Source organism: Eubalaena glacialis, chromosome X (genome assembly GCF_028564815.1).
Source record: "Eubalaena glacialis isolate mEubGla1 chromosome X, mEubGla1.1.hap2.+ XY, whole genome shotgun sequence".
Classification (NCBI taxonomy): Eukaryota; Metazoa; Chordata; class Mammalia; order Artiodactyla; family Balaenidae; genus Eubalaena; species Eubalaena glacialis.
In genome coordinates this window covers 64,830,242-64,848,173 of record NC_083736.1, presented here as the reverse complement: position 1 = coordinate 64,848,173, position 17,932 = coordinate 64,830,242, and the positions used below count along the sequence as shown (strand labels likewise).

Here is a 17,932-nt window from a genome sequence, read left to right as displayed (position 1 = left end):
ATCAATTTTGATTATCTCCTCAATGAACCAGCTTTTAGTTTTATTGATCTCTGCTATCATTTCCTTCATTTCTTTTTCATTTATTTCTGATCTGATCTTTATGATTTCTTTCCTTCTGCTAACTTTGGGGTTTTTTTGTTCTTCTTTCTGTAATGGCTTCAGGTGTAAGGTTAGGTTGTTTATTTGAGATGTTTCTTGTTTCTTAAGGTAGGATTGTATTGCTATAAACTTCCCTGTTAGAACTGCTTTGGCTGCATCCCTTAGGTTTTGGGTTGTCGTGTTTTCATTGTCATTTGTTTGTAGGTATTTCTTGATTTCCTCTTTGATTTCTTCAGTGATCTCTTGGTTATTAAGTAGTGTATTGTTTAGCCTCCATGTGTTTGTATTTTTTACAGATTTTTTCTGTAATTGATATCTAGTCTTATAGCGTTGTCGTCAGAAAAGATACTTGATACAATTTCAATTTTCTTAAATTTACCAAGGCTTGATTTGTGACCCAAGATATGATCTATATTGGAGAGTGTTCCATGAGCACTTGAGAAGAACATGTATTCTGTTGTTTTTGGGTGGAATGTCCTATAAATATCAGTTAAGTCCATCTTGTTTAATGTATCATTTAAAGCTTGTGTTTCCTTATTTATTTTCCTTTTGGATGATCTGTCCATTGGTGAAAGTGGGGTGTTAGAGTCCCCTACTATTATGGTGTTACTGTTGATTTCCTCTTTTATGGCTGTTAGTATTTGCTTTATGTATTGAGGTGCTCCTATGTTGGGCGCATAAATATTTACAATTGTTATATCTTCTTCTTGGATTGTTACCTTGATCATTATGTAGTGTCCTTCTTTGTCTCTTGTAGTAGTCTTTGTTTTAAAGTCTATTTTGTCTGATATGAGAATTGCTACTCCAGCTATCTTTTGATTTCCCTTTGCATGGAATATCTTTTTCCATCCCCTCACTTTCAGTCTGTATGTGTCCCTAGGTCTGAAGTGCATCTCTTGTAGACAGCATATATATGGGTGTTGCTTTTGTATCCATTCAGCCAGTCTGTGTCTTTTGGTTGGAGCATTTAATCCATTTACATTTAAGGTAATTATCGATATGTATGTTCCTATTACCATTTTCTTAATTGTTTTGGGTTTGTTATTGTAGGTCTTTTTCTTCTCTTGTGTTTCCTGCCTAGAGATGTTCCTTTAGCATTTGTTGTAAAGCTCGTTTGGTGGTGCTGAATTCTCTTAGCTTTTGCTTGTCTCTAAAGGTTTTAGTTTCTGCATCAAATCTGAATGAGAGTCTTGCTGGGTAGATTAATCTTGGGTGTAGGTTTCCCCCTTTCATCACTTTAAATATGTCCTACCCCTCCCTTTTGGCTTGCATAGTTTTTGCTGAAAGATCAGCTGTTAACCTTATCGGGATTCCCTTGTATGTTATTTGTTGTTTTTCCCTTGCTGCATTTAATATTTTTCTTTGTATTTAATTTTTGATAGTTCGATTCATATGTGTCTTGGTGTGTTTCTCCCTGGATTTATCCTGTATGGGAGTCTCTGTGCTTCCTGGACTTGATTAACTATTTACTTTCCCATATTAGGGAAGTTTTCAACTCTAATCTCTTTAAATATTTTCTCAGTCCCTTTCTTTTTCTCTTCTTCTTCTGGGACCCCTGTAATTCGAATGTTGGTACATTTAATATTGTCCCAGAGGTTTCTGAGACTGTCCTCAATTCTTTTCATTCTTTTTTCTTTATTCTGCTCTGCACTAGTTATTTCCACTATTTTATCTTCCAGGTCACTTATCCGTTCTTCTCCCTCAGTTATTCTGCTATTGATTCCTTCCAGAGAATTTAAAATTTCATTTATTGTGTTGTTCATGATTGTTTGTTTGCCCTTTAGTTCATCTAGGCCCTTGTTAAACGTTTCTTATATTTTCTCCATTCTATTTCCAAGATTTTGGATCATCTTTACTATCATTATTTTGAATTCTTTTTCAGGTAGACTGCCTATTTCCTCTTAATTTGTTTGGTCTGATGGGGTTTTGCCTTGCTCCTTCATCTGCTGTGTGTTTCTCTGTCTTCTTATTTTGCTTAACTTACTGTGTTTGGGGTCTCCTTTTCGCAGGCTGCAGGTTCATAGTTCCCGTTGTTTTTGGTGTCTGCTCCCAGTGGCTAAGGTTGGTTCAGTGGGTTGTGTAGGCCTCCTGGTGGAGAGGATTAGTGCCCATGTTCTGGTGGATGAGGCTGGATCCTGGCTTTCTGATGGCAGGTCCACGTCCGGTGGTGTGTTTTGGGGTGTCTGTGACCTTATTATGATTTTAGGCAGCCTCTCTGCTACTGGGTGGGGTTGTGTTCCTGTCTTGCTAGTTGTTTGGCATAGGGTGTCCAGCACTGTAGCTTGCTGGTCGTTGAGTGGAGCTGGGTCTTGGCGTTGAGATGGAGATCTCTGGGAGATTTTCACCATTTGATATTACGTGGAGCTGGGAGGTCTCTGGTGGACCAGTGTCCTGAACTTGGCTCTCCCACCTCAGAGGCACAACCCTGACCCCTGGCTGGAGCACCAAGATCCTGTCATCCACATGGCTCAGAATAAAAGGGAGAAAAAAAGAGGGAAAGATAGAAAAAGATAAAATAAAATATAATAAAATAAAAATGTTATTAAAAGAACAAAATGTAATTATTAAAATTTTTTTAAAGTAATTAAAAAGAACGAAGGAAAGAAGAGAACAACCAAACCAAAAAACAAGTCCACCAATGATAACAAGCGCTGAAAAGTATACTAAAAAAAAAAACAAAGAACGAACAGACAGAACCCTAGGACAAATGGTAAAAGCAAAGCTATACAGACAAAATCACACACAGAAGCATACACATACACACTCACAAAAAGAGAAAAAGGGAAAAAAATATATATATCGTTGCTCCCAAAGTCCACCTTCTCAATTTGGGATGATTCGTTGTCTATTCAGGTATTCTACAGATGTAGGGTAAAGCAAGTTGGTTGTGAACATTTAATCCGCTGCTCCTGAGGCTGCTGGGAGAAATTTCCCTTTCTCTTCTTTGTTCACACAGCTCCTTGGGTCAGCTTTGGATTTGGCCCTGCCTCTGCGTGTAGGTTGCCTGACGGCGTCTGTTCTTACTCAGACGGGACTGGGTTAAAGGAGCAGCTGATTCGGGGGCTCTGGCTCACTGAAGCCTGGGGGAGGGAGGGGTACGGAGTGCGGGGCGAGCTGCGGCGGCAGAGGTTGGCGTGACGTTGCACCAGCCTGAGGCGGGCCGTGCGTTCTCCCGGGGAAGTTGTCCCTGGATTACGGGACCCTGGCAGTGGCGGGCTGCACAGGCTCCCGGGAGGGGCGGTGTGGATAGTGACTTGTGCTCGCACACAGGCTTCTTGGTGGCTGCAGCAGCAGCCTGAGCGTCTCTTGCCCGTTTCTGGGGCCGCGCTGATAGCCTCGGCTCGCGCCCGTCTCTGGAGCTCCTTTCAGCGGCGCTCTTAATCCCCTCTCCTCAGGCACCAGGAAACAAAGAGGCAAGAAAAAGTCTCTTGCCTCTTCGGCAGCTCCATACTTTTTCCCGGACTCCATCCCGGCTAGCTGTGGCACACTAGTTTCCTTCAGGCTGTGTTCATGCAGCCAACCCCAGTCCTCTCCCTGCGATCTGTCCTCCGAAGCCGGAGCCTCAGCTCCCAGCCCCTGCCCGTCCCGGCTTGTGAACAGAGAAGCATCTCTGGATGGTAAGTGCTGGTCGGCACTGATCCTCTGTGCGGGAATCTCTCCGCTTTGCCCTCCGCACCCCTGTTGCTGCGCTCTCCTCTGTGGCTCCGAAGCTTCCCCCCTCCGCCACCCGCTGTCTCTGCCCGCGACTGGGCTTCCTAGTGTGTGGAAGCCGTTCCTCCTTCACAGCTCCCTCCCTCTGCTGCGGGTCCCGTCCCTATTGTTTTGTCTCTGTTTTTTCTTTTTTCTTTTGCCCTACCCAGATACGTGGGGAGTTTCTTGCCTTTTGGGAGGTCTGAGGTCTTCTGCCAGTGTTCAGTAGGTGTTCTGTAAGAGTTGTTGCACTTGCAGGTGTATTTCTGATGTATTTGTGAGGAGGAAGGTGATCTCCACGTCTTGCTGTTCTGCCACCTTGATGCTTCCCTCTACCTATTTATTTTTAAAGAGACTCCCAAACTTTTTTAGAGTGGCTGTGACATTTTAATTCCCACCAGCAATATATGAGAGATCCCATTCTCTGCATCCATGCCAGCATTTGGTATTGTGACTTATTTTAGCTGTTCTATTAGACGTGTAGTGATATCTCATCGGTTTTAATTTGCTTTTCACTAATGGCTAATGATGTCGAATTTTTTTTGTGTACTTATTTGCCATTTGTATATTCTCTTTTTAAAAAAATTTAGTTATGTTTATTTTTTTTGGCTGCTTTGGGTCTTCGTTGCTGCACGCGGGCTTTCTCTAGTTGCGGCAAGTGGGGACTAGTCTTCGTTGTGGTGTGCGGGCTTCTCATTGTGGTGGCTTTTCTTGTTGTGGAGCACAGGCTCTAGGCGCACGGGTTTCAGTAGTTGTGGCAGTAGTTGTGGCTCAGTAGTTGTGGCTCAGTAGTTGTGGCTCGTGGGCTCTAGAGTGCAGGCCCAGTAGTTGTGGCGCACGGGCTTAGTTGCTCCGCAGCGTGTGGGATCTTCTCGGAGCAGGGCTCGAACCCATGTCCCCTGCATTGGCAGGCGGATTCTTAACCACTGTACCACCAGGGAAGTCCCGCCATTTGTATATACTCTTAGGTGAGATGTGTCTTCATGTCTCCTGGCCATTTTGTAATTGGATTGTTTGAATTTTTTACTGTGAATTTTGAGAATTATGTATTCTAGATTTGAGTCCTTTGTCAAATATGTGTTTGTAAATATTGTCACTTAGTCTGTAGCTTGTCTGTTCAGTCTTTTAATCGGTTTGCAGAACAAAAGTAATTTTGATGAAGTCCAATTGATTTTTTTGTATTATGGATTATGCTTTTGGTATTCTGTCTGAAAACTCTTCACCAAGCCTTAGATCTGAAAGATTTTCTCCTATATTTTCTTCTAAAAGTTTTACAGCTTTACCTTTTGTGTTTAAATCTATGATTGATTTTGAGTTAATTTTTGTGTAAGGTGTGAGGTTTAGGTCGAGGTTTCTTTTTTGTTTATGGATATCCAGTTGCTCCAGCACATTTAGTTGAAAAGACTATCCCTCCGCCATTGAATTGCTTTTGCACATTTGTTAAATATCAGTAGGCCATACTTGTGTGGATGGATCTCTTTCTGGGATCTCTATTCTTTCCTTTTGATATATGGGTGTATCCTTCTTTCAATACCACACTGTCTTGGTTACTATAGCTATAAAGTCTTGAAAATATGTAGAGTCATTGTTTCCATTTTATTATTATTTTTCAGAATTATTTTAGCTATTCTAATTCCTTTTCCTTTACATATAAATTTTAGAATAATCTTGTCCACATTTACACAAAGTTTTTGCTGGAATTTTCATTGGAATTATGTTCAGCCTATATATCAATTTGGGGAGAATTGACATCTATTTTCATTTGTTGCTTGTGCTTTAGTTGTCATATCTGAGAAACCGTTGCCTAATCCAGGATCATGAAGATTTACTCCTGTATTTTAGTCTAAGAATTTTATAGCTTTTAGCTTTACATTTAAGCCTTTGATCCACTTTGAGTCAATTTTTCATATGACATGAGGTAGGTATGCAATTTCATTCTTTTGTATTGGGTATCCAGTCCTAGCACCATTTTTTAAAAGAGACTATTCTTTCCTCATTGAATTGTCTTTGCACCCTTGTCAAAAATCAGTTGACCCTAAATGTAAGCATTTCTTTCTGGAGTATTAGTTTTATTCTGTTGATTTATATGTCTCTCCTTATGCCAATACCATAGTCTCGACTTTGGTAGCTTTGTAGTCAGTTTTGAAATAGTAAGTGTGAGCCTTATGACTTTGTTCTTCTTTTTCAAAATGGTTTTGCCTGTTGTGGGTCCCTTAAATTTTTAGATGAATGTTAAGATCAGCATGTCAGTGTCTGAAGAAAAAGCCAGCTAGAATTTTGATGGGAATTGCATTGAATCTTTGGCTGAATTTGGGGAACATTGCCATCTTAAGACTATTAAGTCTTCTGATCTGTGAACATGGGATATCTTTCTGTTTATTTAGGCCTTCTTTAATTTCTTTCAACAACGTTTTGTAGTTTTTAGTGTATAAGTCTTGCAGTTCTTTTGTTAAATTCATTTCTAATTTTTAATTTTTTTTTGTAATTTAAATGGAATTGATTTCTTAATTTCATTTTTGGTTTACTCATTGTTAGTGAATAGAAATACAATTGATTTTTGTTTATTGTACCCTGTAACCTGGCTGAACTTGTTTATTAGTTCTTCTAGTTTTTTTGTGTGGATTTCTAGGGATAGTCTCTATATAAGATCATGTCATTTGAGAATAGAGAATTTTATTTAGGGATTATACTCATGAATAAATTTAACAAAAGAAGTGAAAAGAAGCCATAAAATTTTACTGAAAGAAGTTAAGAAGATCAAAATAAATGGAAAAATATTCTATATTCATGGATTGGAAGGCTTAATATTGTTAAGATGGCAGTATTCCCCCAAATTGATCTACAGATTGAATTCAATCCCTATCAAAATTCTAGCTTCCTTGTTTTTTGCAGATATTGATACCCTTATCCTAAAATTCATATCAGCACTCATGAGACCCAAAACAGGCAATACGATCTTGTCAAAGAGCAAAGTTGGAGGACTCACATTTCTTAATTTCAAAACTTGCTGCAAAACTATAGTATCAAGATAGTGTGCTACTGGTGTGAAGACAGACATATAGATCAATTGAAAAGAACTGAGAGTCCAGAAATAAACCCCCATATTTATGGTCAAATATCTAAAAGTAAGAGTTGAAATTATAAAACTCTTAGAAGAAAACATAGGTATAAATCTTTGTGACCTTAGGTAAGGCAATGATTTCTTAGATATGACACCTCAGGCACAAGCAAAGAAAAAATCGCTAAATTGGACTTCACCAAAATTTTAAACTTTTTTTTATAAAAATTTATTTATTTATTTATTTATTTTTGGCTGTGTTGGGTCTTCATTGCTGCATGTGGGCTTTCTCTAGCTGTGGTGAGTGGGGGCTACTCTTTGTTGCGGTGCACGTGCTTCTCATTGCGGTGGCTTCTCTTGTTGCAGAGCACGGGCTCTAGGCACGTGGGCTCAGTAGTTGTGGCTCGTGGGTTCTAGAGTGCAGGCTCAGTAGTTGTGGTGCACGGGCTTAGTTGCTCTACGGCATGTGGGATCTTCCTGGACCAGGGCTCGAACCTGCATTGGTAGGTGGATTCTTAACCACTGTGCCACCAGGGAAGTCACCAAATTTTAAACTTTTGTTCATCAAAAGACACTGTGAAGTCAGTGGGCTGCTACAGAATGGGAGAAAATATTTGCATGTCATATAACTGATAATTATCTAGCATCTAGAATACATAAAGAGTTCTTGGAACTCAACAATAAAAGTATAAATAATTCAAATTTAAAATGGGCAAAACACTTGAGTAGGCATTTCTCCAATGAAGATAAACAAATGGCCAATAAGCACATGAAAAGATGCTCAACATTATTAGTCATTAGAGAAATGCAGATGAAAACCACAATGAGATGCCACTTTGCAGACACTCAGATATGTATAAATACAAAAATGGAAAATAAGAAGTGTTGGTGAAGATATGGAGAAATTGAAATCCTGATACACTGCTGGTGGGAATGTAACATATGGTGCAGCTGCTGTCGAAAGCAGTTTGGAAGTTCTCAAAAAGCTAAACATAAAGCTTCCATATGACTTAGCAATTCTACTCCTAGGTATAAGAGAATTGAAAACATATGTTCATACAAATGCTTGTAACACAAATATTCATAGCAGCATTATTCATAATAGCTCCAAAAAGGAAACAACTGGAGAGGGAAAGGGGGGAGGGACAATTTAAGGGTATGGGATTAAGAGATACAAATTACTGTGTATAAAGTAGATAAGCAACAAGGATATATTGTATAGCACAGGGAATTATAGCCATTATCTTGTAATAGCTTTAAAGAGTATAATCTGTAAAAATACTGAATCACTGTGCTGTACACCTAAAGTAATATAATATTGTAAATCAAGTATACTTCAATAAGAAATATATATAATATAAAAAATTTAGAAAAAAACCCAAAACAAAATGGAAACAACCCAAATGTCAATCAGATGATGAATGGATAAACAAAATGTAGCATACCCATATAATGGAATATTTAATCCATGATACAACATGGATGAACTTTGAGAACACTTTGCTAGGTGAAAGAAGCTAGATATAAAAGGCCATGTATTGTATTATATGATTCTATGTATATTAAATTTCCAGAATAAGCAAATCCATAGAGATAGAAAGTAGCTTATTGGTTGCCAGGGGCTGGAAGAAAAAGGTGATGGGTAGTGGTTACTAATGGGTACAGGGTTGTATTTGGGGATGATGAAAATGTTCTGGAAATAGATAGTGGTGATGGTTGCACAACCTTGTGAATATACTAAAAACCACTTCAGTGGTTTTAAAATGCAATTCATTGTGCACTTTAAAATGTTGAATTTTATGGTATATGAATAATATCTCAAAAAAAAGACCTATGAATGAGGCTTTTCCATGGAGCTGCCAGACTGGTCAATTAGTGATGATTCTCTGGGGATGAGTCTTTTTTGGCTCCTCCAAACTCATTCTGTCCTTTTCATTGACTCCTAAGCTAATATGGTTCCCAATCTACTGGTTTTCAAGGCTTTTGCAGGGCTGGAGAGGGGGATAAAATGAGCAATTTAAAATACTACAGGCTTGTTGCCCTTACCAAGTTCTTTTATTCAAGAAAAATCAGCTGATTTTCTTGAGTAAACACCTCTAAGATCGTTGCAAACTCTTTTTTAATTTCCAGAGTTCTGAAAAACTTAATTTTGACCATTTTTGCTCAAGTCCTCATTGCTTTCCTGGAGGAATGGAGTTTCAGAGATCTTTAAGTCACCATTCTAGAAGTGATTCTTCCAAAATTGATTTTCATATGTTGATCTTGCATCTTTTTTTTTTTTTTTTTTTTTTTTTGGCTGCTTTGGGTCGTGAGCTTTCTCTACTTGCAGCGGCGAGCGGGGGCTACTCTTTCGTTGCGGTGCGTGGGCTTCTCATTGTGGTGGCTTCTCTTGTTGTGGAGCACAGGCTCTAGGCGTACGGGCTCCAGTAGTTGTGGTGCACGGGCTTAGTTGCTCCACGTCATGTGGGATCTTCCCGGACCAGGGCTCAAACCTGTGTCCCCTGCATTGGCAGGTGGATTCTTAACCACTGTGCCACCAGGGAAGCCTGATCTTGCATCTTATCTCTTTGCTGAATTCACTTATTCTAGAATTTTTTGGTAAATTTCTTGGAATTGTCTGTGTATACTAACTATCATGTCATCCGCAGATAGGGACAGTTTTATTCCTTTCCAATCTGTATTTCCTTTATTTCCTTTTCTAGCCTATTATGCTGGCTGGGACTTTCAATACCATGTTGAATAAGAGTGGTGAGGATGAATGTGATTTTCTTGGACATGTTATAATGGAATGTGTCAACCTTGGTATAGCTACATAACTCAGTTAACCAATATTTTCCAAATTACCAGTTCATATTGTTACAAAATCATGCATGGGTAAAAGATGAAGTCAAAGTGAAAGATAGATCCAGGGGTTTTAATGTAAAAGTTCATTCATGAAAAGTTCATTTGTATGGTTCCAGAATTCACACTGCAACTAACCTTTAAGAAGCTGCCACTTGCTTAGTTTTGGTCTTGTATCAAAGAAGAATAGCTTCAATTATCTGAAAAGACTATTTTCCAACTACATATATTTGTAAGAATGGATTTCCTTCATGTACTTCAATCAAAACAACATTATAGTAGGTATAATGCAGAATCAGATATGAGAATCCAGGTGTTCTATTAAACCATTTACAGATTTGTAAAAATGTAGTACAATGGTACTTTCTGCTAATTTTTTTTATTTTTGGAAAATATAGTTTTCACAAGAATGTGTTATTTATATTAACATATTCAACCTCATTTTTCAATGAATGTTTTTTAAAATTTCAGTTTTAATTTATAATATGGTAAATATTGATAGCTTTAAGGTAGATAGACAAAATCTCTTTGAGTCCTCCATAATTTTTAAGAGTTATAGGGCCCTGAGACCAAAAAGAATCAGAACTGGGACTTCCCTGGTGGTGCAGTGGTTAAGAATCCACCTGCCAGTGCAGGGGACATGGGTTCAAGCCCTGGTCCAGGAAGATCCCACATGCCACGGAGCAACTAAGCCTGTGCACCACAGCTACTGAGCCTGCGCTCTAGAGTCCATGAGCCGCAACTGCTGAGCCCATGAGCTGCAACTACTGAAGCTTGCGTGCTCTAGGGCCTGTGTGCCACAACTACTGAGCCCGCGTGCTGCAGCTCCTGAAGCCTGCATGTGGCTAGAGCCTGTGCTCTGCAACAAGAGAAGCTACTGTGATGAGAAGCCCGTGCACCGCAACGAAGAGTAGCCCCTGCTCTCCACAACTAGAGAAAGCCCCCACGCAGCAACGAAGACCCAACGCAGCCAAAAAATCAATCAATCAATGAATCAATCAACTATTAAAAAAAAAAGAATCAGAACTGTTTTGGTGTAGGATTGGTCTAGAGCCGTGATTCTCAAAGTGTGGTTCCTGGACCAGCAGCATCAATATCACCTGGGAACTCGTTTGAAATGAAAATTCTTGGGTGCCACCCCAGACTCAATGAATCAGAAATTCTGGAAGTAGGGTCCAACAATCTGTGTTTTAGCAAGGCTTCCATATGATTCTGTTTATGCTAAAATTTGAGAATCATTAATATAGCATCTTGTGTCAGGATGTTTGACAATGAGAAGAAAAATTGAGTTGTAGCCGCTGAGAGAAGCACAGTCAAAGGAACGTTATTTTCAAAATAGAATATATAGGAACACATAGGTAGAATATAAAAAGGCAGGAAGGAGATTGGAGGAGTTGGATAAAGAGGAAGGTGTAATTAATGGGTCATATACCAGAAGGAGATGGAAATGAATCTGATCAAATACGTGTACAGAGGGATAAACATTTATTTAGTGCCTGCTATGTAAGTCAATGCTCTGTGCACTAGAGATAAAAAGACCAGGGAATTCCCTGGCGGTCCAGTGGTTAGGACTCGGTGCTTTCACTGCCGTGGCCAGCTTTCAATCCCTGGTCAGGGAACTAAGATCCCGCAAGCCAGCAGTCCCCAACCTTTTTGGCACCAGGGACTGGTTTCGTGAAAGACAATTTTTCCATGGGCCGGAGAGGGGCGGGATGGTTTCAGGATGATTCAAGTGCATTACATTTATTGTGCACTTTATTTCTATTTATATTACATTGTAATATATAATGAAATAATTATACAGCTCACCATAATGCAGAATCAGTGGGAGCCCTGAGCTTGTTTTCCTGCAACTAGATGGTCCCATCTGAGGGTGCTGGGAGACAGTGACACCCGAAGTGTGTTGCTTGTGTCCAGTCTACTCCGTAATCTCGTTTCGGTTGCTGTCACTGCAGAAAACCCTGCTTCACAAAGATAGGATGTTGGAAATGGAAGCAGGCTTTTCAGTGCTTTTGTGGCAATCTCAGGATATTCCCCTTTGACTTTAATCCGTAACGTATGGAGATTTGAAGTTGTCTCAAACATACTTTTAAGGCCACCATCATTTGCGATCTCAAGCAGTTGATCCTCTTCTAGCACGGACAAAGTCAATTCACCTGGCTTATTTACAAATGGGTTGCGGATCCATTCCTTCCCAGCTCGGGGGTCTTCTGTGGTTGGGAAGTAATGCTCAAACTCTTTTAAAAGCTGAGATAGGTGATCATGCACCAGCTGGGAGATAGAAGGCCCTGGCTCAGTCTCTTTCAAAATCTCTGCGAATGTTTGAAACATGTCAGAAATCCCAATTTTCACTCGTTGCCCCCATAATTCCAGTTTGGCTTTGAATGCAGCCACTTTATCTGCCCACTTGAACACAGTTGTTGTTTTCCCCTGAAGTGACAGATTGAGTTCGTTGAGCAGGTTGAATATGTCACACAAGTATGCAAGTTTTGCGAACCATTCTGTGTCAGTGAAATGCGCTGCCAGTGGTGACTGTTTTTCTAAAGAAATCTCTGGAGCAGCTCTCATAACTCAGAAACTCTGGCCAGTGATCCACCTTTAGAAAGCCATCTCACTTCTGTGTATAAGAGAAGACGTGTGTGCTCTGTGTCCATCTCCTCACAGAGCTGCGCAAACAGATGTGAGTTAAGGGCACGTACTTTAATGTGGTTGATAATTTTTTTAAAAATTTATTTATTTATTTATTTTTGGCTGTGTTGGGTCTTCGTTTCTGTGTGAGGGCTTTCTCCAGTTGCGGCGAGCGGGGGCCACTCTTCATCGCGGTGTGCGGGCCTCTCACCGTCGCGGGCCTCTCCCATTGCGGAGCACAGGCTCCAGACGCACAGGCTCAGTAGTTGTGGCTCACGGGCTTAGTTGCTCCGCGGCATATGGGATCCTCCCAGACCAGGGCTCGAACCCGTGTCCCCTGCATCGGCAGGCAGACCCCCAACCACTGCACCACCAGGATAGCCCCGTGGTTGATAATTTTAATCACATCCTGCAAAATGTTGCTAAGTTCAGGTGACATTTTTCGGATAGCCAGCATTTCTCTATGGATGACACAGTGCGTAGACTCACATTCAGAAGCGACCTCTTTGACCCGAGTAGTGAAACCAGAAAGACATCCAGTCATGGCAGCTGCTCCGTCCATATATACACTGACACAAAAAGACCAATTCAGTTTTCCTGATACGTAATCATTCAAAGACTTGAATAGTTCTGCAGCTGTGGTGTTGGCTGGCAACAAAAGTGCACATAACATATCCTCATGCACATCCTCCTGAAAAATATGTCACACTAAAACAAGCACTCTTACCTTGTTGTCAACGTCAGTAGACTCATCAACTTGGATTGCATACCATGGTCACTCATTAATCCTCTCTAACAATTGTGCCTCAGTATCCTCTACTACTTCATCAAGTCGTCTAGTATGGTGCCACCTCTCCTAAAAGTTCACAACAGATGTCCTTAGCAGCAGGCAGGATCAACTCTTCACCAGTAGTAAAGGGCTTCTTAGCTTTAGCAATGTGGTTAGTCACTAAGAATGATGCTCTCAGTGCAGACACATTTGATGAAGTGGTGGCCTTCAATAATTGCTTCTGTTCTTCATGTTCATGTTTTTTTCTTTTGAAAAACTCCAAAGGCTTATCTTTTAATGCAGGGTGCTTGGTCTCCATGTGGCAAAGCAGTTTTGAAGGTTTCATGGCTTCGTTGGTTAGCCGGTCACCACATATTATACAAAGCGGGCTTGGAGAATGTGAATCACCTGTTGCAATGAACCTGTAATTTAAGAAGGACTCTTGGTATTTTCTTTTAAATGCAGCTTTCTTTTTGTTGGCAGTCTTAGAGTCTTCTGCTTTCTCATCATTGGGTCTTTCCCCCTTTTCAAAGAAGCTCTCTAGCACGTTTGTTTTTTACTCATTTTGGCTAGGGTTAGCTTGTGGGCTTACCAAAACTGTGATTGAGACAAGCGCACGGTGCGGGAAACAAACGTGGACAGAAGTGGTAAATAAAATAATGGGTGGGCCATGCGCAGACTAAAATAAGTGTCGGATCCTGACTTAAAGCCTGCCACCAGATGCAACTGTACAATTGAAGTACATCAACTCACTTGCCACTATAAAGCCTGCCACCAGATGCAGCTTAATTGTCACTCCCCACTCACTGATAGGGTTTTAATATGAGTCTGCAAGCGATTGATTTATTATGGTCTCTGTGCAGTCAAACCTCTCTGCTAATGATAATCTGTATTTGTAGCCACTCCTCAGCGCTAGCATCACTGCCTCAGCTCTACCTCAGATCATCAGGCATTAGATTCTCATAAGGAGCGTGCAACCTAGATCTCTCGCATGCGCAATTCCCCGTAGGGTTCACACTCCTATGAGAATCTAATGCCACTGCTGATCTGACAGGAGGCAGAGCTCAGGTGGTAATGTGAGCGATGGGGAGTGGCTGTAAATGCAGATGAAGCTTCGCCCAGTGGCCCGCTGATCACCTCCTGCTATGTGGCCTGGTTAGGGACCCCTGCCGCAAGCCACGTGAGTGGTGTGGCCAAAAAAATAAAATCATGTTAATGTGTGGTACCTCTCTTATAGGAGCTTAAGGTAAGTTTTGTGGAAGATACAGATGTATAAACAGATACATTACACTAGGATAATTGTTTTCATATGAATGAAGTTCCAGTTCCACAGTAAAACAAAAGGTGAACAACTAATTATGCTGTGAAAATTAAGAAGATTGTGAATTTTCTCTGGTTAGGAAAGGGACATAAGTTAGGTATTTTACACTGCAAAGAAGAATTAGATGTTGAGGAGCGCATGAGTTTTTTTAATAAGGTGGAAGGTGAAGTAATTTTTGGGAGAGGTGCAGTAGGAGGTTGTGGTATGTTATGGAGCACTTGAAGAATACGAAGAAGGGCTGGAACATCTGGGTGGGAAATGTCCTAAGAAAATCAACAAAGAAGGAAACTAATTTTTACTGAGCATATACTATATACTTGACATGGTACTAGGAGCTGTAACATTCTTGTTTGCTGAGCTAAAGCGAAGGTCCAGTTGAAGTTAGCATACATTTTTAGTGGATCCATTCAGCATAGTTTACTGTCTTTGAATTGATTGTGTTGTCATCATCACTTAGTAGCATATTAGGTGATAGTCTGTCTAGCATTTAGTTCCTTGCATAATGGCAATAATCCTTTGCAGCAGCAGTTCAGGTCCAACCTTGGAGTTTTTCTTCTCTCTTCTAAGGAAGGGAAACTTAAGATTCCTTGATCCATCAGTATAAGTTATAATACTGTATAGACCTGCTAGCATATGATTTTATAAGCAGTGAGTACCACACAAGAACAGATAACTTCCTTTGTTACAATTCTTGGCACTGGTGGTAGTTTTGACTGTTAAATATGTTAACATTCTTGTATACTGCCTTACAGTTTACAAAGTGCTTTCATATCTGTGATCTCATTTGATCCTCATAAGATCAATCCTATGTGGTAGACATTACTATCCCTATTTTACGATAAAGGAAATTGAGGCTCAAAGAGGTTGTGACTTGCCTAAGTTCACTGAGCAAAGAAGAGGGGAAGCTGGGAATCCAAATCCTGTATTCTTTTTACTACATCAGTATAGGCTGGGCATCATCCCAGACCTAATGATTCAGAATCTCCAAGTGGTGGGGACCTGGGCATGTGATTTCCAGAAAGCTCCACTGGTAAGTATGATGCTCACCAAAGGTTTCTACAGCATTACATCATGCTGCCTCTTCCTTAAGACTTCTTTTACTGGAATTCTATATCGTTTGGATTTGAAGTATTGATTTCTGGCCCAACAAGATGAATAAATTTTCAAAACTAGCTTGAATTATTAGACCTGTTATTTCCTCTGAGATAAAATCTCAGTATTTTTTTTGTTGTTGAAAGAAAAAGATGTTTAATTTTAGATTGTTTACTTAACAATTCAAATTTAGAAATTAAATAAAACAATAAAACAAAATCCAAACTCTACAAATATAAACCTAGATGGTTTTGAAAGGAAATATACCCGAATATCAGTAGTGATCATCTGAGTTTGGAGATTACAGTTGATTTTATTCTTTAAAAATATTCTGTATTTTAAAAGATCCCTGTAAAAGTCATATATTCTTTTTTAACAAGAAAAAACCAATAAATTGTATTTTATCAATTTCTCATTGAATAAGTTTTTTAATAGTTGCCTTCTACCTCAATAAGTTTTAGGAAGACATGAAAAGACCTTTGGACCTTTGTAAAATCTGAGTATTGATAGACACTTTATGGATTCTTTTACTATTAAAGGCTTGTATTGTTTTATATCTTTTAAGAACAGAAAGCATCCTCCTCTGATATGATGTTTGTCACTCAGTGTATCTCTTTTATAATAAGATTTTTTTCACCTTGAATAATGAATCAATTAGCACGTATTCATCGAACATTTATTTGTATAGATGGGAATATTATTTTGTAATCTCTATAGATAATTGAGATTTGGCTTATTGAGGTTCTTGTGCTTACAGTTTTTTTTTCTCCTTTAACAAAATCTAGTATTAATGCCTTAGAGAAGGGTATCTACTCAGCAAAATGTCAAGCTTAAGATTCAGCAAGTAGATAGAGGAGAAAACTAGAGAGAAGCTGGCTTCTTACATTCTTCATCTTTTCTTCTCTCTACTCAATTCTTTTATTATCCAAATCACAAAAATATTTGACACCACATAAGGAAGAGAAAAGAAAATAGTGAATGTAGGGATTTTTCCCCCGAGAAAGTACTTCAGAAAATTATTTTGTTGTATATGTCCACGTTTCTTTTAATATGCCTCACCAGCTAAATTCTTTAATGACTGAAACAAGCCTCTTCTATAAGTGTGGAAGTAATGTTTTCGTTCATTTGAGTGTCATAGAATGGTAGAGCTGAAAGAAATCTTAAGAGATAATCTAGTACAGTATCCTCGTTTTATAGATGAGGAAGCTAAAGCCATGAGAGCATAAGGTTCAAGGTTATAAGTAATAAATATCAGAGTAGCTCTTCTAGCTCCAAGATAGGATTGCACTAAACTGCCTTTCATAGCAGATGTTCACAGCATTTCAGACTATGAAGTTACTATGAGCCTGTTTTAGGACAAAAGACTGCTATTTAATGTAAAAAACTCCTCTAATGTGGAGATAAATACAAGAGCTCTTCAAGCTGGGGAAACATCTCTCAGACATGGCATTATATCATAATATAATAACATAAGATTGTATAATACACCAATTTTGATATTTCCAGAAAAATGAAATAACTTTTGTCATTCAGTGTCAACTTTGTCTTACCCAAGATTCTTATCACTTATTTCTCTGTATTTTGAGCTGGCTGTTATGTTTAGCTCAACCAGCTAGCATTGCTAAGAAGATTAGAAAAGAAATTAAGACTTTTTAACACCAGTTAAAAATATGTTAGATTTGACTTATAGACAAATAGCTTGTTATTTCATTTTAACCAGTTACTGACATTTTTTTGCTTTCCCAGGCAATTGCTCAAGAGGATTTTCGAAGAGCATCTACATGTATACTGCGCTGTAAAGATATGTTGATGAGGCTGCCCAATATGGTGAGTGAAATCTCTGCCTTTATTCTCTAAGCATTTGAAAATATGCTATATCAAGTTCTAGGAAGAATCATTACTATTTCATGTGATCCTTTAGAGATTATATTTTAGATCAGATGTACTTACTTAGCGAAGCTTTGAAATATTTTGCTTCCTTTGTTCTTTACTAGAAAGGGTTTTTGAAAAAGTGATATGGGTTATTTCTTTTTTTTTAATAGATCTTGATTGGAGTATAATTGGTTCATAATACTGTGTTAGCTTCTGTTGTACAACAAAGTGTATCAGCCATATGCATACATATATCCCCATATCCCCTCCCTCTTGAGACTCCCTCCCACCCTCCCTATCCCACCCATCTAGGTGGTCACAAAGCACCGAGCTGATCTCCCTGTGCTATGCAGCTGCTTCCCACTAGCTATCTATTTTACATTTGGTAGTGTATATATGTCCATGCTACTCTCTCACTTCGTCCCAGATTATCCTTCCTCACCCTGTGTCCTCAAGTCCATTCTCTATGTCTGTGTCTTTATTCCTGCCCTGCCACTAGGTTCATCAGTACCATTTTTTTTTTTAGATTCCATATGTATATGTTTTTCTTTTTCTGACTTAA

General features: G+C 39.3%; 1 protein-coding gene across 1 annotated transcript in view; it reads left to right on the top strand.

The window, feature by feature from the left end:
- TEX11 (testis expressed 11) overlaps positions 1–17,932 on the top strand; it is a 360,718-nt gene that overhangs the window by 42,351 nt on the left and 300,435 nt on the right. Inside the window, exon 7 of the mRNA XM_061178154.1 lies at positions 17,245–17,325. Coding sequence (XP_061034137.1) covers positions 17,245–17,325 — 81 coding nt within the window. The remainder of the gene's footprint in view (positions 1–17,244; positions 17,326–17,932) is intronic.